We start from the raw sequence: 23721 nt of genomic DNA on the forward strand, positions 1-23721 counted from the left end.
GTCCACCATAGTCTACAGGGGAGCCAGAATGTACTCTTGGAATAGTGTCCAGAGTATATGAAGAGTTGCTTATTAAGTAAGAGATAAAAATTTAGTAAAACTGAAAATGCAGTTAAATCCTTGTTGACATCAGGATAAACGTGGAAACGTAACTAAGGATGGAAATCATATATATATATATATATATATATATATATATATATATATATATATATATATATGTATATTATATATATTAAGTTTATGTATTTTTGAGAGAGACAGAGAGAGAGAGAGAGAGGAGGATGAGTGGGGGAGGGACAGAGAGAGAGGGAAACACAGAATCTGAAGCAGGCTCCAGGCTCTGAGCTGTCAGCACACAGCCCACGCAGGGCTTGAACCCACGAACCGTGAGATCATGACCTGAGCTGAAGTCAGATGCCCAACAGACTGAGCCACCTGAAAATCACATACTTTGAACAGAGCTTAGCACACACGGGCATGTGTAAAGGTACTCCTCTCTCAGGCGGTAAGGTCCACTGTGTTCATGGAGAACCACAAGAATACACTGGTGGACTAGCCGTGGTGTTGAAAGAACTTTGTGGCTGCATCTCCAAAGTGTTCCTCACTATTTTGTGTTCCTGGCGGCCCTGCTGGGGGCTCCCTGCCCCTTCCCACACAGCTTGAAATCTCCATCCTTTGCCTCCCCTTTGGCTTATAAAATGGTAGTTTATGAGAGGGGCTTTGGAAACGTTGAGTTAAATATACAAAGGCTTGATTATTTTCCCATAGGTTACAGTGGAAATGCACACATCTTGAATGTGGGGAGTGGGGACTATTCTTTCCACTCAGTAGCTTAGGCTTTGGTTCAGCAATCTTCCCCTTGCCTCTGGAGTTAGAAATGAGGGGGGCGGGGGGAAGGTGGGTAGGTGTAGCACAGGGGCAGGGCTGAATCCTGGGGCCTCCTTCCGAGATAAGGAGGCCTCTGCAGCACGGGGGAGGCCGAGGAGAACGAGGTAGGAGGCCTCAAAAACAGGTGGTTGCATTTTGTGAAAGGGGAACATTCCTGAAGACCTCACGTAATGCAATGTTCACATAATTCAAGACAAATTTTCCAGCAGAAATAAAAGTGAAGTTAAGGTGGATGTGTTCTTGGGCTGCAGCCATCTGCAAATATCGTTGCTCTGCTTCTTATTTTCCTAGCATTCTCTCTAATGTTTTGCAGAGAACCCTTTCTCAAAGCGACGGTGTTCACATCAGGACAATTGCCCTCATGCCCTCATTGCTAACTTTTGTAACAAGGTTACTGAGTTTCACACATGTTCTGCGGCATGAATGTTAGTGACTCCATTAAAAAGTGCTCCGATGGTGGTGGTGTGGGATAGAAAGTGATTTCATATTAAAATAATAATGAACAGTATAACAAGAGCAAATTAGCCACCGAGTCACGCAAATAAATTCCCGAGTCCCCAAACAACAACACAGTTACATTGAACTAACAAAACGTGGCAAGGCTTTCTCTTTACCTGCTACAGAGGAAGGGGTCATAAACAGAATAGAATTCCCTTGTTCAACAACTGTAAAATCATAAGACTTGTGATGCACTTCTTTAAATTAGGGGAATTAACCTTATTGAAAAACTTTGAAAACAAGATCACACTGTTAATGATCTTAGCATTGAAAACATTAACAAACCGTTTTAAATTTGCACAACTCAGGTGTGTTTCATAATGTACCATATTGTGTGAGCCCTGCTAACTGCACAGTTCTGTTTTGGAACATTGGAAACATGTCCTAAAAAGGGAAGCAGGGGTCTGAGATAACTTCTTACTCTAAGATAGAGTCTACATTTTCTGTAGGGGTAGATACCATCCCAGAGATTATTTCTGAATTCCAAAAGTTACACATGTTATTGTGAAAAACAAAACAAAACAAAACACGACTAAATAACACCCTTTCCAGAGAATCACAGCTCACATCTTAGTGACTAGCCTTCTGGACTTTCTCCAGAGCATGTACACATTTACAGCTGACCTTGAAGAACACAAATTTGAACTGAGTGGGTCCGTGTACACACAGATTTAAAAAAAAAATTTTTTTTTAGCACTTTATTTTTGACAAAGCGCAAGCGGGGGAGGGGCAGAGAGAAAGACATACACAGAATCCGAATCAGGCTCCAGGCTCCGAGTTGTCAGCACAGAGCCCAACATGGGCCTTGAACTCACGAACTGTGAGATCATGACCTTTGCCGAAGTTGGATGTTTAACCAACTGAGCCACCCAGGCACCCCAACTTCCTCATGATTTTTGAAAATAACATTTGCTTTTTCTTTTTACTACCTTTATTGTAAGTTTACAATATATGATACATATATAAAATATGCATTAATCTACTGTTTACATTATCGGTAAAGGCTTCCCGTCAACAGTAGGCTGTTAGCAGTTAGGTTTTTGGGGAGTCACAAGTTACAGTTATATGCAGATTTTTGACTGCACGGGGTCAGCACCCTTAACCTCCATGCTGTTCAGGATTCGTCAACTGTCAACATTTCGTCGTGTAGCTTCTTCTGGAAAGGTAAGTCTTTGACTCGAGAGCATCAGAAAATTGGCCCATGCAGGCTGCCTCTTTCCAAAGTTCACTACCGCTTTCCCTAATCACTGCTTAATTGTTTTTGATTTAGATACGCATCTGGGCCCGGAAAGATGCCATTGCAAATGGAAACGCAGCCTTTGCTTTGAACATCACAGGTCCTATCTTCTCTTTTCTGGAAGATTTGTTTAATATTAGTTACCCTCTTCCTAAAACAGGTGAGCCATCTTCTGTTCCAATGTCATTGGTTTCCTATTGTTGGGGCCCTGGGTTAAGGTCAAGGGCACACAGACGAGCCTCCCCTGACCCATTGTTACCACTTAGCCTCTGTCAGAGGCAGCCCTGCGGGCGTCCCATCCGTAAGTGTGTCACCTTCCCAAACACAGAGAGGCCTATCGGCTATTTCTCCATACACTGCCCAGTGCCCGCAGGTGTTCTCGGCATTTAGATTCCTCCTGGGTGTTCGATGCCAGCCTCTCCCCCTACAGAGGCTGCCGTCCCTCCTGCATTCTGTCCTTTCCTCTCCTAGTGCATGTGTGTGACAACACAGTTCTGGGTCCTTTTAGCAAGCCTATGTGAGTTACTCCATGTCCCATGAATAAGGTTGGTGGTGGTTTATGGGGGGTAGCGTTTGTATGTCTGTTTGTTTTTTAATATTCTTTAGCTGTGAGTCATTGGATTAGGACGTGGGGGTCCTTTTCTGTCATACAAACTTGGAATCACGTGTGAACCCTATACGGTCCTTGAGGAAATATAGAGACATTTTGTTACTCCTAGATCTGTACAGTATGCCCTTAAAATTGTGTTGAGCCCCTCCGCTCAGAAAGCTGTCCGGCGTTTTCTCTGTCTCTGGTATCGTGTCAATGTATCTTGTTCCTCTGACCTGTTCTGCAAAGTCTTGGAAAAAGTGTGCTCTGCCTTTTTCACCATCAGCTCGGCTGATGGTGGAAGAGGGTAGGAAGTAATTGTCCAGGAGCTCAAGCCTCCTGAACACCGGCGAGCCAGGGGTCTAGGCAGCTTGAGCCTTCTGGCTGGGGAGGAACGGGGAGCAAACCAGGCTTGGCCCATTCAGGGATTCCGGAAGTGATACCTCTCCTTCTGGGAGTTGGAGGCATCAGAAGCCTGGGCTTGGAGACATCTGTGACTGGAGGCTGTCACGGTGACACTTGTCTAGGCAAGGAAAGTTCCATTTGTCTTTATTTACATAAACAATGGTCCAGAGTCACCCTCCGTTCCCTGTTCCGTAAAGCACCTCCTCCCTCCAGTTAGTCTTCTCATTATTGTCCCCACCCCTTCCCTGCTGGCCCCCTCGAGCCCGTCTTGCAACACTGAGGCACGGGGGATCTTTCCACAGCAAAACGTGACAACCATGTTACTGTAATATTACATATTGCTGTCCTCTTTAAAACCTCTCTGTGGCTTCCTGTTGCCCTGAGGATAAAGTCCAAACCCTGTGCCCTGTCTTTACAACAGTGCATCTCTGGCCAAACTCTCAGGGCTTTTGGCAACTCCTCAGAGTTGGAAGGATGCCCTAGCATCCGCTCTGTCCCCTCTCTACCTTCCTCTTCTCCTCTCCCTCAGGCTCTTGCACATGGACTTTGTACATCCTGCAATGCAGTCTCTCCAGCTTGTTACTTTGTATGTTTCTGAACCCAGTGCCTCCTCCTCCAGGAAGCTTTCCCTGATTCCCTTTTCCTCATGCTTCCACAGCGTCCTATGCACCCCTCCATTTGAGCTCTTGACTTAACTACAACTTAATTGTTTCTCTTATTAGATCAAGAGTAACTTGGGTTCAGGATCCGGCTTGTCTTTTTCTTTGTGCACACAGAGCCTATTGAGACTTCTTCTTCTAGAATGGTAGACAGTAACTTTTTTTTTCTTTTTTAATGTTTATTTTGGGGGGGGGGGGGGGGAGAGAGAGAGAGAGAGAGAGAGAGAGAGAGAGAGAGAGAAAGAGAATCCAAAGCAGGCTCCAGGCTGTGAGCTGTCAGCACGGAGCCCAACGCGGGGCTCAAATCCACAAACCATGAGATCATGACCTGAGCCCAAGTTGGATGCTTAAGCGACTGAGCCACCTAGGCGCCTCTGCGTTGTTAGAAGATTTGAAAGAAGTGGCATGATGCTTTTAAGAATAAATGTGGACATTTAAAGATTTATAGAGTTTTAGAATAGCAACTTCTCTTCTAAGTTTTAATTGTGCTTTTAACTTAAAAAAATTTTTTTTGACGTTTATTCATTTTTGAGACAGAGAGAGACAGAGCATGAATGGGGGAAGGTCAGAGAGAGAGGGAGACACAGAATCTGAAAAGGCTCCAGACTCCGAGCTGTCAGCACAGAGCCTGACGCGGGGCTCGAACTCACGGATCGCGAGATCGTGACCTGAGCCGAAGTCGGACGCCCAACCGACTGAGCCACCCAGGCGCCCCTGTGCTTTTAACTTTAAATAACAGAGTCCAAACTATGTATACTACACATCCACACATGATTTGTATTTTTTGTAGCAATGAAACTCAGGTACAATATAAATCATAAAACAGTGAAATAATGACCATAATCAGTGAGAATCTATGGAGCAAATACTGGTTACCTATTACTTTTCTAGGTGCTTTTTTTTTAAAGATTTTTTTTGGAATGTTTCTATTTATTTTTAAGGAGAGAGAGAGAGAGACAGAGCATGAGTGGGAGAGGAACAGAGAGAGAGAGGGAGACACAGAATTCGAAGCAGGCTCCAGGCTCTAGCTGTCAGCACAGAGCCTGATGTGGGGCTCGAACCCACAAAGTGTGAGATCATGACCTGAGCCGAAGTCGGACGCTTAACTGACTGAGCCACTCAGGCTCCCCTCTAGGTGCTTTTTGAACGCAAAAGAAGTAAGTGGCTGGGGCTCTCTGTTTAAGTAGCTGAGTTGGGGTGATACTTTCAATATGTAGAAACAAAAGCAACAGATCACCAAGTAAGGGATAATGTACTGGCTTAAGTAAAAGTCTTAAAAGAAAGAGGGTTAAGAAGTGGTAATGGGAGTAGCCTACATATATAAAGAACACCTACAAATAAATAAGAAAATACAGTAGAAAAAAATAAAAGATACCTGGATAGATGTTATAAAGAAAAAGGAACACATGTAGCTAATACACTTATGAAGGGATATTGAACCTCATTAGTAACTGAGAAACGAATGTCCAAGGCCATGGTGAGGCCCCATTTTATACCTACTCACTTATCAAAAAGGAGGCATGTGACAAACGCCAAATGTTAGAAAATGGAAGGGAGTATCAATTGCTACAACACCTTTGAAACCTATTTATCATCTTGCAGTGTTGATCATTAGAATACCTTAAGACCCAGGGGCGCCTGGGTGGCTCAGTCAGTTAAGTGTCTGACTTCAGCTCAGGTGATGATCTTGTGGTTTTTGAGTTCGAGCTCTGCATCAGGCTCTGTGCTGACAGCTCAGTGTCTGGAGCCTGCTTTGGATTCTTTGTCCCCCTCTCTCTGCACCTCCCCTGCTCACACTCTGTCTTTCTCTCTCTGTCTCAAGAATAAGTAAATGTTAAAAAATATTTTTTAGTTAAAAAAGAATATCTTAAAACCCAATAATTCCATTTCTAAATAGATCTCCAAGAGGAATTTGATCACTTGTGTACCAGAAGACAAGTGCAAGAATGTTCATAGCTACGGTTCTTATAATAGCCCCAGACTGAAGGCAACCAAAATGGTCATTGACAGGCAAATGGATAGATAAATTACAGTTCATTCACACAATGAAAAACTCTGTAGCATTGAAAGTGAAACACTTTTTCTAAAGTTAAAAAAAAATGAACTTGCTGATAGTAATTTAACTTCTGGAAGAATACACTGAAGGGTGAGTTGAGAGGCAGCACAAAGAAAGATGTAAGTCAGTGGTTCTCAAACTTTAGCATGCATTGGAACCACCTGAAAGCCTTGTTAAAACACAGATTGTTGCTGCTGTCCCAAGAATTTCTGATTCATTAGGACTGCAGTTGGTCCCAGAATTTCCATTTCTAGTAAGTTCCCAGATGGTGCTGATGATGTTGGTCTGGGGGGAGTGGATCACAGTATGAGTTATTACTAATATTCTCCATTAGGAGTTGGCAAACTATCAAATATGGCCCACTGCCTTTTTCTCTACGGCCCACGAATTAAGAGTGGTCTTTACATTTTTAAATGAGTTTAAAAAATCAAAAGAAGACTATTTTGTTGACACATGACAGTTATATGAAATTCCAATTCTAAGGTCTGTAAGTAAAGAGCCAAAGTTGGGTGCTTAACCAACTGAACCGCCAAGGTGCCCCTGCTTGTTTATTTTTAATGGAAATGGAACCATAGTTTGAGACTGTTCTTTGACTTTTTTTTTTGGTTTGTTTTAAAAGGTTGTTACTGTATGTAGCAACATGGTCCAGGTAGCTATTCTTTTGTATCGTCATTTTTATTTTATTTTTTGAGAGAGAGAGAGAGTGTGTGTGTGTGTGTGTGTGTGTGTGTGTGTGTGTGTGCGCGCGCGCGCACATGCACACGAGTAGGGGAGAGGGACCAAGGAAGAGGGAGAGAGAGAATCTTAAGCAGGCTCCGTGCTCAGCACAGAGCCCAAGGTAGGGCTCGGACTGGGGAACTCTGAGATCCTGACCTGAGCCTAGGAGTCAGACACTTAACCTACTGAGCCACCCAGGTGCCCCTCTATTGTCATTTTAAACACAGAGAATGCTTACACATTGATTTGACAAAATAACTTATTTAATCCTCTGTGGTTGAACATTTGGACTAATTCTACACCTCCCCTCCCCCACCCATTTTGGGCCAGTTTAGAAACACTAAAGAGGGGCGCCTGGGTGGCTCAGTCAGTTGAGCATCCGACTTCGGCTCAGGTCATGATCTCACGGTTTGTGAGTTCGAGCCCCGGATGAGAGCCTGGAGCCTGCTTCGGATTCTGTGTCTTCCTCTCTCTCTCTGCCCCTCCCCCACTCATGCTCTGTCTCTGTCTCAGAAATAAATAGACATTAAAAAAAAATTAAAAAAAAAAGAAACACTAAAGAAAACATAAGGAGTGTATACAAATATCCGTGCTGTTTGCCCTAAATTCCAAAAGTTAAATGACTTAGCCAAAGCGTAGGAACATTTTTAAAAATTATAAAGCATTTTGCTGGATTGTCCTGGAAAGATTGTAGAAGTTCACACCCTTATCAACAGGCATTATGCCAGTTCTCCTTTACCTAATTATTAATACTAATACAGTACTAATTATTAATCTTCTCACACCTTTGAAAGATTAAGTTATATCATTGTTTTAATTTTTGTTTCTGATAATTAATGAAGTTGAATGTTTCAGGTAAGATTTTTGACTATTTTAATTGTTTAGTGAACTGTTCACATTTTTTAAAATTTTAATTTGTTAGGTTTTTTTTTTAATATTGAAAAAAAACACTGTCTAGTTGTTTGTGCTATATGCTGCAAATATTTTTCCCAGTTTGTGGCTTGCCTTTCATATTTGTTTATGGTGTCTTTTGGTGAACTAAAATATTTCATTGTAACTAGACTATTTTTTAGAGCAGTTGCAGGTTTATCAGAAAATTACACACAAAGCATAGGGTTTTCTCATTTACCTCCTCTCCTCCCCCCGTCCCCAGTTTATCCTACTGTAAATATCTTCCATTAGAGTGGCACATTTGTTACAATTGATGAACCAATATTGATACGATATCATTAATTAAAGCCCGTAGTTTACATTAGGTTTCACTCTTGGTGCTGGACATTCTATGAGTTTTGACAAATGTATATTGACACGTGTCCAAAATTACAGTATCCTACAGAATAGTTTCACTGTCATAAAAATCCCCTGTGCTCTACATATGCATCCCCCACTTCTGCCCAGAGTCCTGATAACCACACATCTTTTTCCTGTCTCTCTGGTTTTACCTTTTCTGTAAGTAAAACCTTGGATTGCGAGTAACTTGTTCCAGAGTTCCAGAGGATGAGCAAACATTTCTAATAAATTTTAACTTGATCAACGAGCAGTGTTCTGTAATATGAGTAGTACGTGATGCTGAACGTCACATGGTCACTACTGAGCCAATGGTTCCTGAAATTCACTTGGATGCACGAGTGCTTTGGATTACAAATGTGTTTCTGGAATGAATTATGCTCGCAAACCAAGGTTTTGCTGTAGTTGGAATGGTACCATTGTATAGCTTTTCCCAGCTAGCGTCTTTTGCTTAGCAATCTGTGTGTAAATTTCCTCTGTGATCTCTCATAGCTGGATAGCTCATTTCTTTTTACTGATGAATGATGCTCTATGGTATGGATGGATATACTGAAGTTTGTTTATACGTTCGCCTTTTGAAATCCATCTTGGTTGCTTCTGATTTTTCCCAGTTACCAATAAATCTGCTGTAAACATTCATTTGCTATTTTTTTGTGGACTTAAGTCTTCAACTCACGTGGGTGAAGGACTTTGGAGCTCAATTGCTAGACTATATGGTCAGCTTTTATTTAGTTTTATAAGAAACGACCGAACTGTCTTCCAAAGCGTCTATGCCATTTTGCCTTCCCGCCAGCAATGAGGGAGAGTTCTGCTGTTCCGTATCTTCTCCAGCATTTGTTGGTGTGTTTTGGATTTAAACCATCCTAATAGTTGTGTCATAGTATCCCGTTGTTTTAATTTGTAATTTTCTGATGACCTATGATGTTGGGCATCTTTTAATATGCCTATTTCCTTTTTGCCTATCTTATGTCATAAAGTGTCTCTTCAGATGGGTTGTTTGCCAAGTTTGAAAAGTTTATTTTTTATAGTTTTGAGAGTTCTCTGTGCAGATTCCTTATCAAAAGTATGTGATTTTCAGATAATCAAAGCAATTTGTTTTCTGGATTCTGTCTTTGGTATTAGTCTTCTCTCCCCTCAGATGAAAAATACTCACTTGCATTTTCTTTCAGTAATTTTATGATTTCATTTTGACATACTTATATCTGGAAATCTCAGACTTTTTGGAAGAGATGATTTCATTTTTCCCTCCATTTAAATCCACTTAGATATAATTGCCTTGCCTACTTTTGACAACAGTGCAATGGAAAACTGGGGACTATTGATATTCGATGAGTCATTATTGTTGATGCAACCAAATGATCAAGTAACAGACAAAAAGGCTGTGATCTCCTTCATTCTCTCCCACGAGATTGGACATCAGGCATGTGGTAAAATGTTCTTTCTTATTTCACATGAAGATATTCTCCAGCTGCTCTACCAAGGATAGCAAAAACCAAACCAAACCAAAACAAAAAACTGTATGGTACACCAGATTACTTTAATTCATTCATTCATTCATTTAATGTTTATTTATTTTGAGAGGGAGGGAGAGAGAGAAAGCAGGGGAGGGGCAGAGAGAGAGAGAGAGAGAGAGAGAGAGAGAGAGAGAGAGAATCCCAAGCAGGTTCCATGCTGTCAGCTCAGAGCCAGATGCAGGGCTGGAACCAACAAACCCTGAGATCATGACCTGAGCTGAAATCAACAGTTGGATGCTCAACGTACTGAGCCACCCAGGTGCCCCTATGGTACACCAGATTTTAAAAAATCATTCAAAAAGTGGGACAGTGAAGGAAGGATCTGTGTAATCAGATCTTGTGTGGATTTGAACTATTGGTGATGGATCATAGAGATGAGACCTTACAGGCCATTCAGAGGTCAACTATTCATATCCAAAGGTAGACTTTGCTCCACAGAGCCCTGTTCAAGGGAAGTAAGTCAACCAGAGGGATGATAATTTGTTTTCATTCCATCTTAAAATAAGGGATATTCAAAAAGGTCACTGAAAGATATCCACATTTCTTTCATCAGTACATCATTATAGACTTTGTTTTGTTTTGTTTTTTGAAGAGAGGTTCAAGGGGTGTCAGCAATGTTAATGTCAGTGGGATGAGTAGTTATCAATCCTCAAGCTGCATACCCAAAATCAGTGTAAACAAGGAGTTATTTCTTTAGATCTGTGCCTTCACGCCGTGATTTTAGAAGCTTTGCTGTGTGTTTAATGGAGGTTCTCACACCTGCTTTTTGACCTTGACTCCATTCATACCAGTTTGTCAAGAAAGAAATGATCTAAGCTATGAAATTGTTATCTTCTTGCTATGTGGATCTATAAGAAGTTTTGGGAAAGAGTGATTTACTAGGATAGAATAACCCCTTGTTGAGTAGTCAAAACAAACCTTGACAAGTTTTGATCAGTCCCCCCAAAATGTCATTTTTTTATGATTGCTCAAGCGACACATTGTTTTGGAAGACAGGCTGATGACTATTAGTATAACACAGCTATTATAAGAACTTGACTAAATACTAGGGTATGGATTAGTTGGTTTTAGAAATTATTCTGTTCTTCTTTCCTGATTCTATGCATTGTCCATTTGGCACTTTCTTTCTGTTAAGGTCAAATAGACAATAATTACAGCTGGACCACTTTGTAGAACATATGAGCGATTTGTCTATGGCACAGCTCAAAACATGTTCTTGAAACATAATTGCTTCCAGAAAAATCCTGATGTAGTCTATTTGTAGGATGCTATAATTAGTAGGTGTTAAGTGAACATTCCAAACTTCTGCTTTATTTAACTTAATGTAACTTTTGGGGAAGTGGACAGTTTAGGAAATGATACTCTAGCTTACCTCATCTTTGAACATGACAGTTTTTTTTTTTTAATGTTTATTTACTTTTGAGAGAGAGCGAGCGTGAACGAGGGAGGGGCTGAGAGAGAGGGAGACACAGAATCTGAGGCAGGTTCCAGGCTCTGAGCTGTCATCACAGAGCCTGACATGGGGCTCGAACTTGGGAACCATGAGATCACGACCTGAGCCGCAGTCGAACACTTAACCGACTGAGCATCTAGGTGCCCCTGAACTTGACAGTTTTAAAACAAATTGCTTTCAGTCATTTGGATGTGAAATAATTATTTCAGAGAAATGCACGACTGCCATCTCTTCATGTTAAAGAAACAACCTGCTTTTTGGAGTCCTATTTTCAAGTTTGATTATTGAAGGCAAATAAAGTTTAATTGTGTCTTTGACCTTACATTTATTTAACATGCAATTACAGTAAATATTACTTAAGTCAAATTTAAGAAAGCTCTTTTTTCTCCCATCTCCAAAAGTGGTTTGGAAATCTGGTTACCATGAATTGGTGGAATGATATCTGGCTCAAAGAAGGTTTTGCATCTTATTTTGAATTTGGAGTCATTAACTACTTCAATCCTAAATTCCGAAGAGTAAGTGTGTCTGTTAAATTTACTTATATTTTTTTCTCCTAATTATAAAAGTAATGCATTTCATTGTTTCGAGTGTGTGAAATACAGAAAAGTATAGGGAATGTTAAATTATCTGTAATACCAGAGGTGATCAGTGTTCTCTTTTTTGTGATTTCTTTTTCCAGGATTTTACTCATTATAAATATTCGTAAAAGTGGGAATTACTTTTTTTACACAGAAACATGTAATGCCTTCTGTACTACCTATTGTATCAAGAGAGTTTCCACAAATCATTATATCATTTTTGAAAACAGGAATTTTTTAAATATGGAATTTATTGTCAAATTGGTTTCCATACAGCACCCAGTGCTCATCCCAACAGGTGCCCTCCTCAATGCCCATCACCCACTTTCCCCTCCCTCCCACCCCCCATCAACCCTCCGTGAAAACAGGATTTTTAAGGGTTGCCTAATATTTTATTATGTCACCTTATGAGATATATACATATTTTATTCCCCTACTCTCAGATTTTAGGTCATTTTCACTTATTCCTACCTAGACTAAATTCTAAAGCCGCTGTAATTAGTAGTCTCTGACTTTAATGGTAAGTAATATCATTAAATAAAATAGAATAATATGGATAATATAATATTTTATAGTATTTATAAAATATATATGTAATATATAATATGTAATGTTACAATATTTATAATATTATATTATTGTGAAATTATATATCAGCTATGTTGCTGATAGCATATGGAATAGTATGGATAATATAATATTTTATGGTATTTATAAAATATAATATATATAATATATAATATGTAATGTTATATTTATAATATGTTATTATATTATTAAATTATATATCAGCTGTGTTGCTGATAGCATATATGTTATAGTTGATAGTATTTTGACATTTTCAATGAATAGTAGTATGAAAATATAACTTCATGAATATGCAAATCTGGTGATTTCAACTATAAGTTGTACTTCTGGTCGTTTAAGTAGATTAATTAGGTACTGCTTTTAGAATGTCATGATAAAGCCGAATTGATTTTACTTGACTTTGATCTTTAAATGTTTAGATGTAATATCATCCTTTGCCATGTCCCTCATTTTTTTATAGCAGCCTGGGGTCCTTGCTTCCCCTCTGTCCCTGCCTCCCTTTATCTTTGTTTCTTTCTTTTCATTTTTTAAAATGTTTATTTACTTTTGAGAGAGAGTGCGTGAGTGGGGGGGGGGAGGGGAGGAGCAAAGAGAGAGGGGGACAGAGGATCCCAACGGGGCTCTATGGGGACAGCAGCAAACCTGACGTGGGGCTCAAACTCACGAACCCATAAGATCATGACCTGAGCCAAAGTCTGCTGCTCAACCAACCGAGCCACCCAGGCACCCCTGCCTTTACCTTTCAGATGCTCAGGGTTGCTTATCCCGCTGCTCTTTGCTGTCCTGTCCCTCATCCCTTCCCCCCAGTGTTTCCAAGCTTGGTTTTTGGCCTCTTTTCTTCTTTCCCCATCCTCACTCAGTATACTGATATTTGAAAGGCTGATTAATCTCCACTGGCCAGGTCATTATTACAGGCTAAATGTACTCACTTTGAAGGAGATTCTAAGCTTATGTTTTTCCTATTACATTGGCAATAAAATTTCTCTTTTTTTAATGAGAGGATGGAGACGGTAGGTAGATGATATTCTGTTTTTTTTGCTGATAATTTGGCAGAATAAAACATTGGAAAACCTAACTTGGCCCCATGGAAACTTTATTTAACCCCCCCCCTTTTTTTAACCTATTCATGATTTCAGTTTGTGGGAAGCACTGATGTAGCAGCCTCTTTTTTTTTTTAAAGTTTATTTATTTATTTTGAGAGGGAGAGAGTGAGCATGGGGGAGGGGCAGGCGGAGATGGAGAGAGAGAATCCCAAGCAGGCTCCACGCCATCAGCACAGAGCCCAACGCGGGGTTCCATCCCACAAACCGTGAGACAATGACCCGAGACGAAATTAAGAGTCGGATGCCCAACTGACTGAGCCGCCCAGGCACCCCGCAATACCCTGGTTCCATGCAACCCACCGTATGCTTTGTGGACTTCCTATAAATCGCCCACCACCCCGCAGTCCAGCTGCCCTGAGGTGCCCCTGCCCCCCTTCCCCTGGGTTGGACATCATTATGTAGATAAGGAAACTAAAATACTGGATGGTCAAGTGACTTGCCCAAGTCATTTGCATGATTGAGACAGAAGTGTGATTATAACCCAGTTGTCTGGGCCCAGTCTGATGACGAAGGTGATGACAATAATAATGGCAATAATACTGCGTTTCCTATACACCAAGCGCTTAGGACTTATGTCCCAGGTAGTGTGAGTTTCGTACGTGCCTCATCTTACTCAGTTCTCAAAACGATCATAGGAGTCTAGTTGTCATTTTGTCCATTTTCCAGTAGAGGGAAGTGGCTTGGGAGCATTAAGTAAGTTGTTCAAGGTCTCATGGCTACTAGATGTCAGAGATGAGGTTCAGTCCCAGGTTTCTCTGACTCCGAGCCCATGCCTTCACCCCACTGTGCTCTGCAGAGAAAATTCAGAGTGTTCTTGTCCTCTAAGAGCTAATGGGATGTGTGTGTGTGTGAGAGAGTTCATTATATGACTCTTTCCATTTAGATAAACTTTATATATGTAAACATCAGTTGTCTTCAAAAGTCCTTTCAATATACTCTATACCTACAAAATTGTTTATATCTCTCTTTGAGAAGCTAGAATCTATGCATGGTTTATGTCATCCATAAACGTTTATGAAAGCATTTGGTTGTATCCCAAATTAACCCTGCTTGGATTCAATAAGAAAAGAAGTTCCATTCCTGCGAAACAATTAGATTCATCCTTTATTTTCTTAGCTGAATGGAATATATCATTGCCATCAATCAATTACCCCTTAATGCAATTGAAATGGCTAAGGTATTATCATATCTGGGAAAATTTGATGAAAATATATTACTGGTGTTTTTGAAGCAAATATGATAAGATTAGCTTCTTTTTGTAGCATTTAGTTACTTGTTTTAATCGTTGCTTTAAAATTTTTTTTTTAATGTTTATTTATTTTTGAGAGAGACAGAGTGTGAGTGGGGGAGGGACAGAGAGAAAGGAAGACAGAATCTGGAGCAGGCTCCAGGCTCTGAGCAAGCTGTCAGCACAGAGCCCGACACAGGGCCTGAACCAACAAACTGCGAGATCATGACCTGAGCCAAAGTCAGGCACTAAACCAACTGAGCCACCCAGGTGCCTCAGAAAAATTTTTAAATGTTTACTTATTTTTGAAGGAGAGAGTGAGCATGAGTGGGGGAGGGACAGAGAGAGAGGGAGACATAGACTCTGAAACAGGCTCTAGGCTCCGAGCTGTCAGCACAGAGCCTGATCACAGGGCTCGAACTCAAGAGCTGTGAGACCATGACCTGAGCTGAAGTCAGACACTCAACCAACTGAGCCACCCAGGCGCCCCATAAGCCTTGCTTTCTTAATACCTCTTTTCTGAATCTACATTTCTCAGTGTTTGTGAAGCTGACTGAATATAACTCTGGGCAAAAGAGCGTGAGATCCTGGCGCTTGAGGAATCTCCCGTGAGCTTTGCATTTTAAAAGCTTAAAGCCTTATTTCAATGATCTTTGAGAGATCAAGAACTTTGGCCTCCTTTTAATCTGGTCATTAAATTGACATTGGGGAAGAGAATCACAGAACCATATGCCGAATCAGATTCCCGTTTTTTTCTTTCTTGGTCTCATTTCAGCTGAAAGCCATTAAAACATGTTATGAATGGGTCATGGTCCCAGATTCAGAAAACATCAGGCACCGGTTGGTTTCTTGGTCCCTGAAGCCCCAGCTCTGATGCTGCCACCCACTGACTTTTCTGTCTCTCTTTCTCTGGCTTAAGGAAGCAACAGACTTGGCGGAGGGAAAGGAACATAGGAGCCTTGCAGACAGTCACGTCTTAACTCTGTTTTTACAATCATTGTAAGCTGCCCACCTCTAAGCTTTAGTTCCTCATTGGTAAAGTAAGTTTCATGCAGTCACACAACAAATTATTGAGGATCTACAAGGCAGCATCGTGACAACTACCGTTTATAGAGTGTCGTATCCATTATCTGACTCAGTCCTCAGCGAACTCTACAGAAATCATAATAGTGACAATTTTGATAAGTAATTGTGAGTGAGTAACCCTCACTGAGCATGTTCTGTTTGCCAGGCACTGTGCTACGAACTTTATGTAAATTGATTTAGTCCTGATAATAATCCCATGAGGACAGTTTTCTTCCCTCCATTTCTAGATGGAGAAACCAGAGTTTCAGAGAGATAAAGTTGGTTGCCTTTTATGAGTAACACAGTTCCAAAGAGGGTAAGGTAGGATTCACACCCAGGCAGCTCAATTCCAAATCCTGTTTTTCTTTTTTTCTTTTTTTCAGTTTATTTTTGTATTTTGAGAGACAGAGAGAATGAATGGGATGGGGCAAAGAGAGAGGGGGGAGAGAGAGAATCCCAAGAAACTCTGTGCTGCCAGCACAGAGCCCGACTCAAGGCTCGAACCCACCAACCATGAGATCATGACCTGAGCTGAAATCAAGAGTTGGATGCTTAACCGACTGAGCTATCCAGGTGCCCCCAAAGCCTGTGCTTTTAACCACAGTGATAGTCCATGCAAATTGATTATAATAAATACTGTTGTGTTTCTTAGGATAAAAATAGATTTAATAGGAGTAGATCTTTTTCTCTATAATCTCACAGCTACCGGAAGAAAGTAATGGTGAGTATACACACTCCCTGTCTCCAGTCACTGTATGTAGTGGCTAGATATGAATTTCTAAAAGTCTAACATTTTTGTCAAGTGTTTTCCTCCAGCAGACTGGAACAGGCTGGAACAAGCATTAATTTGTGGGAGGCCCAGAGGAGAATCGACCTCAAGGATATTGAGGAAGAGGTGTTTGCCCCATTCATCACAGTTAACTTGTATGATTATAATGACACCTAGAAGATGATATAAGATCTTACACCAGGCAGGCAGAAGAGACAATCCATTCGGGGGTCAAGGGTGGGGTTCACAAAATCTGGAAAAGTCTATGTATAAAGGTGTTGTTAAAACATTGTTCATAACAACAGAAAGCTGGAAGCAACTTCGATGCCTAATAGGAAAGCGATGAAGTCAGTTATGGTTCATTCATCGACTCAACAATGGGCCATTCTGCAACTCTGCATTTATTTATTTATTTTTATTATTATTTTTTTAATGTTTAGTTTTGAGAGAGAGAGAGAGAGAGACACAGAGCATGAGCACGGGAGGGGCAGAGAGAAAGGGAGACACAGAATCCGAAGCAGGCTCCAGGCTCCGAGCTGTCAGCACAGAGCTCGATGTGGGGCTGAAACCCACAAACCCCGAAATCATGACCTGAGCAAAAGTTGGACGCTTAACCGACTGAGCCACCCAGGTGCCCCTGAATTCACACATGTTTGATTGTGATCAGATCCACAAGGCATCCTTATTCACATTAAAGTTTGAGATGCACTGGTCTAAATGACAGGCTTTCTCATTTCTAGCAGAGCAGAATTTGATAATCACAGAATCAGTGGTGTTAGTAAATGAAAAAGGAGAGAGTTGGTTAGAACATTGGCTAATGGAAGCAGGCAGAAATTGAAGGAGTCAGCTTGGGGACCCCAGAGATAGCCGTTGGGGAGTTGAGGCTTCTTGTGGATTATTAGGGGGCTCGCCCAGCTCTGTGGGGTCTGAGCCAGCTGTCTCTGTCTCTTCTTAACCACTATCCTTTCTTCAGCTTTGCTGTCCCACACACCTCTCTGGCTGTACCTTGGTTTTCCTTTTATTTTTCCTTCCAAAAAGAAATGCCCTTTGTCATGTGTCTGAGAGAAGTCTATTTGTTTTTAATAAAATTATTTAAGTTTATTTATTTTAAGAGAAAGAGAGTGTGGAGGAAGGGCAGAGAGAGAGGCAGAGAGAGAGTCCCAGGCAGGCTCCATGTTATTAGCATGGAGCGTGATGCGGGGCTCGAACAAACGAACTGCGAGATCATGACCTGAGCTGAAACCAAGAGTCGGATGCTTAACTGACTGAACCACTCAGGCGCTCCTATTTTTTTTTTTTTTTTTTTGCAGAGTTCTGTACTTCTCATTAAAATATAATAAGTTGTCGTCTCATAATGCATGATCTGTAAGCCGTACTCTCCAGTCTGTGGATTTATTTCCAATTACAAATTCTGACATCATCGTTGGATTTGTAAATCTGGCCTGGTTTTGGTTTGCAAATGTTCATATAAGAGAGGTTGATCCATTTTAAGGGGTTACTAATAAAATAACCAATAAAATTCTAGAGAATTAAAACCACCTAAAGGTGCTATTCTCTGGTAGGTCCTGTCTGTATGGCCAGGGATCTGCTTTGGGGGAATGTAGATAAGCTCTCTTGGAAAACACATCAACTTTGTAATGGGTTTGGTGTTTGTTTGTTTGTTTGTTTTCATTGAAATAAAAAGGGCTATTCAAGGGGAAGGAAAGTAGCTTAGAATTTTGTTATTCAAGGATTCCTAACTTAATTTGGCATACGACAGCTCATAGAGCACATCGGAATGATTTTTGTCCCCTCTTCTGTGTCAGTTTTTGAAAGTATTTTTTGTAAGTATTTTGAAAGCATTTGGATTTTGTGTTTCTGTGAAACCTGAGAAGTTAATGCTGCTCACTCTTTTCCTTTTAGAATGAAGTCTTTTTTTCTAACATTTTACATCATGTCCTCAGTGAAGATCACGCCCTGGTGTCTAGAGCTGTGTCCTTGAAGGTGGAAAATTTCACAGAAACCAGTGAAATAAATGAACTCTTTGACTTATTTACTTACAACAAGGTAAAATTAGTTACATATTTTCTTTTGTTTTGCACTCTCGCATGAAGGTGCATAAAGTGGATTCTAAGAATAATAGATTAATAGGATACTAGAAAACTTTTGATACAAATAACTGTGATTTTATTCAGTGGGTGCATTTCAGAAGAGGTGGATAAATCAATTCTCATCTAGCAAACATTAATCAAGCCCATTTTAGGTGCTCAGTACCATCCATCATTATAAAAACACTGAGACAACTTGCTGCTTTTAAGGAGAACCCTTCTGTTTGGTGGAAATTTATTCTTACCATGTAAATATCTCAGCTTAAAACATGTTGTGTATCCTGAATTCTTTTTTTTTTAATTTTTTTAATCTTTATGTATTTTTGAGAGAGAGAGAGAAAGAGGGAATGAGCAGGGGAGGGGCAGAGAGGGAGGGAGACACAGGATCCAAAGCAGGCTCCAGGCTCCAAGCTGTCAGCACAGAGCCCGCCATGGGGCTCGAACTCACAAACCGTAGATCATAACCTGAACCGACGTCGGGTGCTTAGCCAACTGAGCCACCCAGATGCCCCCTGAATTCCTTATATGTAGGACATTTGTTCACTTTTTACCTAGTAATTAGTGACAGTCTACTATTTTATCAGCAATTTGGGCATAACCCAAACATTCAACTCAAGTCCACAAAGCAATGAGGAGAAAAGCCCAGAATATTGCTCATCAGAATGGCATGTGTTGGCTTTATATATTGAATTTGTTCAAATGATGGACTGTTTCTTATGTCTTAGGGAGCATCTTTGGCCCGAATGCTTTCTAGCTTTCTGAATGAGAATGTATTTATCAGTGCACTCAAGGTGAGTTTGCAAAATTGTTGTTACTTGGCAGGAAGTAGACTTACATGGTTTAGGCATGTTATTTATTTTAACCTTCGCTTTTCCATTCTTCTATTTTTTACAGTCATATTTGAAGACATTTTCTTACTCAAATGCTGAGCAAGATGATTTATGGAGGCATTTTCAAATGGTAATTGTCCTACTTCCTGACTCATGTTGAATGAATGAATGAATGAATGAATGAATGAATGAATACACTAAGGATTCATTCACATATAGAGTTCAATAGGGTTCTGAATTTGGCCCCGAAGATCACCCACTGGGAATCACTGCATAGATGAGGAACAGAATAGCCAGGTAGTTTCTTTTAGGCAGAAGATTTTGATGGTAAATATCTGCTCTTGTGATGATTTTCTAAAACAGGTCGTAGACGACCAGAGTAAAATTCTTTTGCCAGCGCCAGTAAAAAGCATAATGGACCGTTGGACACACCAGAGTGGTTTTCCAGTCATCACCTTAAATGTATCTACTGGTGCCATGAAACAGGAACCATTTTATCTTGGAAAGGTTAAAAATCAGACTCTCCTAACCCACAAGTAGGTACATTTGCTTCTCTGTACTCACCTTCCTTGGGGGTAGAGCTCTCTGATCAAATGGAAAGCAGCCTGTGGGTGAGGAAGCATATAATTCCAGCTGGGTACACACTCTTCTGCAGAGAGGCTCTGGGATGGCAACTTCATGGTCCATGCAGGGTGTTGTTCCTGGGGTGCTGGGATGAGGCAGAGCCCCTGATGTCCTAAGCAAGGCCAGAGACCTGCACTGAAGGGTTCAAGGCAGTGCCCCTCCCCTGGCATTTAGGATGACACCAGCAGCCAGTGCTTTGGGGGTTATGCATTTTATTCGTCCTTCAGACAGAAGGAATGCATTTACTCAGGATTCTGGGTGAGAGACAAGAAAGTAGAACCATGCATGGCCTCATGTTAGTTGAGAGAAAAGAGGATCCTGCAGCACAGCTGTCTTCTTTTCCCTAGAAACAGAATCGAACGGTCACTGCATCCTTGAGAAATCATTCTGTGCATGTCCGCACGTACACGTACGTGTGTATTTATCGCCATGCCTATAATATTAGAATGAGGGCCTTTAGATTCCCTGACACCTGGGTTTAAATATCAACTTCCCCGAAATTCAAACCTTAGGTAAGTCTAATTTTAAAAATCTCTTGAGTTGCGGTTGCCTTAGCTATAAAGTAAATGTGACAGCGTATATCCCAGGGGACTGTTGTTAAAATGAAATGAAAAAATGAGTATAAGGCAGCCTAGCACCCATCTCTTCCCCTATTTCCCTTCCCTTCCCTCTCTTAACTTGTTAGAGAATGTTCCAGGGTGTTTGATAAAGTTCTGATATTCACTTCTCACTGTGGTGAGTTAGGGGTACACACGAGGGAGTAATTTTCAAACAGCATCACTGTGGTATGCAGGCCATCGTCTTCTTCCTCTAAAACCCCAGGAGAAAGAAAGAGGAGAACTGAAGTTCCCTCACCATGCTGCTATTCTGTGACTTGCTTTTTTTTTTTTTAAGCTTTTATTTTAATTCCACTTCGTTAACGTCCCGTGTTGTATTAGTTGTGAACCTACAATACAGTGATTTCAACACTCCCATCCATCACCCTGTGCTCATCAAGGCTCCGTGACTTTTGAGAAGATGTGTGCCTTAGCAATTAGATCAACAACACACCCTCGTTCGAAGTCTTTTGAGAAACCAGGCTTGTGAGCGTTTGAGCCAGATGGCAAGTCTTGCCCAAACTCCGAGGAGTATGACTCTTCAAATGACTAATGTCCTCCTCGTGGTCATCAGCTTCCTCCAGGTCACGTCTACCAATGTGGGAAGAATGTCGGCATTCAGTAAATATGAATAATCTGGCTGATCCGTGCTGAACACTTTTCAGATGGGGAGAAAGCTTGAGGCAGAAAAGCATTTTGAAATGTTTGTCAAGCTTTTTCTTCTTAAATTACTCTTGGCCTCTCTTGGCACGGATGAATTTGGGTCTGTCTACAGCATTTGGACAACCCCCCCAGTGAGGCCAAGTAGCTGTAATTTAATATAAACAGGCCTTGAGAGTTTCAGATACAAAAAAAAAAAGAAAGTTTCAGATACAAGATAGTCTTAGTAGCTACTTTAAGTTGTAAGAAAAAGTAAAGAAGAAATAAAAGAGTAAACAGATGGTCAAAGCAAAACTGGCTTATAAAAACAACATTGAATGGGGTTGCCTGGGTAGCCTAGTCGTTTAAGCGTCCAGCTTCGGCTCAGGTCATGATCTCACAGTTCAGGGGTTCCAACCCCGAGTCGGGCTCTGTGCTGACAGCTGGGAGCCTGGAGCCTGCTTGGGATTCTATGTCTCCTCTCTCTGCCCCTCCCCTGCTCGTGTGCTCATGCTGTCTCTGTCTCTCTCTCTCTCTCTCTCTCTCTCTCTCTCTCTCTCTCTCTCAGAAATAAATGAGCATTGAAACAAAAATTAAATAAATAATTAAATTAAATAAAAACCACATTGAATAATCCTAAGAGCAAACCCTTGCAGATCCAGAGAAAATGACCAAAGAATTCGGGTTCTGTCTGTTATTTTATGATCTCATTTAATATTGGCTCAGAGTTTATATCTTATCTGTGAGAATAAACTGAAATTTTTTTTCTTTTTCCAAATAAGCGACACATGGATTGTACCTATTCTCTGGATAAAAAATGGAATCACACAGTCTCTAGTTTGGCTAGATAAAAGCAGCAGTAAGTAACACATTTTTAAAATATTTTCACATACATGCATGAATATATATCACCCACACACACATATATCAAGGAAGGGAATAAAATGTTGAAGCATATAGCTTTTGAAAAGCTGTCTTGCTTTAAAGTAAAATGTTATATCATTCTGGTTGAACACAGAGCCATAAAGAAAAGTTTTAAATCAAAGCCATTACTTGTGAAAAAATACATATGGTAAGATCAGTATATATTTTAGAATTCCTTTCTCTTTTTTTTGTTGGATTTACTGGGTTTACTATTTAGGATTAAGAGGATATAGTATAAACAATTACGGGAATATTTTTTAGATGGACCATTTCATACTTTTCCCATATTCCTTTGTAGAAATATTCCCTGAAATGCAAGTTTCAGATTCTGATCACGACTGGGTGATTCTAAATTTGAATATGACTGGATATTACAGAGTTAACTATGATAACGTAGGTTGGAAAAAGCTAAAACAACAGCTTGAAAAAGATCCTAAGGTAAGATTATTTTATGCCTGTTATTAAATAACATTAATATTGCACTCTGGAGTCTTCTTCTTTTTTTTTTTTTTCTTTAAAGTTATCTATTTTGAGAGACAGAGAGAAAGCATGGGAAGGGCAGAGAGACAGGGAGAGAGAGAGAATCTCTCTGCAGTGACAGTACAGAGCCTGACCTGGGGCTCAAACTCACAAACCATGAGATCGTGACCTGAGCTGAAATCAAGAGTCAGAGGCTTAACCGACTGAGCCCCTCGGACGCCCCTAGAGTTAAGCGTTCATAAACCTGTCTGGTGGGAGGAACTCTACCCTCGCTGCCACCTCTCACACCATGCCATACAGGACTTTTTCTCCCTCATTCTTAGAAAGGGGAGGTTTGGGTTGAACGTATTATTTTTGAACATTAATATCATTTTTCTACAACAATTTTACGTTTCTAGGTGAAAATCAGAATACATTTTCCTATTAACTATTAGTTTTGTGATCTTAGACAAGTTACTTAAATGCTCCGTTTCCATATCTTCACTTTAAAATAGGAATAACAGGGGCACCTGGCTGGCTCCATCGGGAGAGCATGTAACTCTTGATCTCAGGGTTGTGAGTTCAAGACATACATTGGGTGTAGAGACTCCTTAAAAAAAAAATTGAAAAAAATAAAATGGGAACAATATATTTCTGTTATTTATCACAAGGATTAGAGACAACGTAGGTAAACATATGTTTAAAAATTTTAAGCCCTTAATGGGTACTCAGTATATGCTAGAAAGTGTTAATTCTTAAAAAATTATATTCCTGGGGTGCCTGGATGGCCCAGCTGGTTAAGCATCTGACTCTTGGTTTCAACTCAGGTCATGATCTCATGGTTCGTGAGATCCATGGGCTCTGCGCTGACAGCACGGAGCCTGCTTGGGATTCTCTCTCTCTTTCTCTCTCTCTCTCTGCCCCT

The 23721-nt window shown here is 40.6% G+C and overlaps 1 protein-coding gene across 1 annotated transcript in view; it reads left to right on the plus strand.

Moving 5' to 3' along the window:
- The window catches only part of LVRN (laeverin), a 78828-nt gene that overhangs the window by 24837 nt on the left and 30270 nt on the right, over positions 1-23721 (plus strand). The window contains exons 4-12 of the mRNA XM_049649067.1: positions 2660-2786; positions 9605-9759; positions 11708-11821; positions 18540-18683; positions 19450-19515; positions 19619-19684; positions 19918-20090; positions 22196-22272; positions 22636-22775. Coding sequence (XP_049505024.1) covers positions 2660-2786; positions 9605-9759; positions 11708-11821; positions 18540-18683; positions 19450-19515; positions 19619-19684; positions 19918-20090; positions 22196-22272; positions 22636-22775 — 1062 coding nt within the window. The remainder of the gene's footprint in view (positions 1-2659; positions 2787-9604; positions 9760-11707; positions 11822-18539; positions 18684-19449; positions 19516-19618; positions 19685-19917; positions 20091-22195; positions 22273-22635; positions 22776-23721) is intronic.

The sequence above is a fragment of the Panthera uncia genome (assembly GCF_023721935.1).
Source record: "Panthera uncia isolate 11264 chromosome A1 unlocalized genomic scaffold, Puncia_PCG_1.0 HiC_scaffold_17, whole genome shotgun sequence".
Lineage (NCBI taxonomy): Eukaryota > Metazoa > Chordata > Mammalia > Carnivora > Felidae > Panthera > Panthera uncia.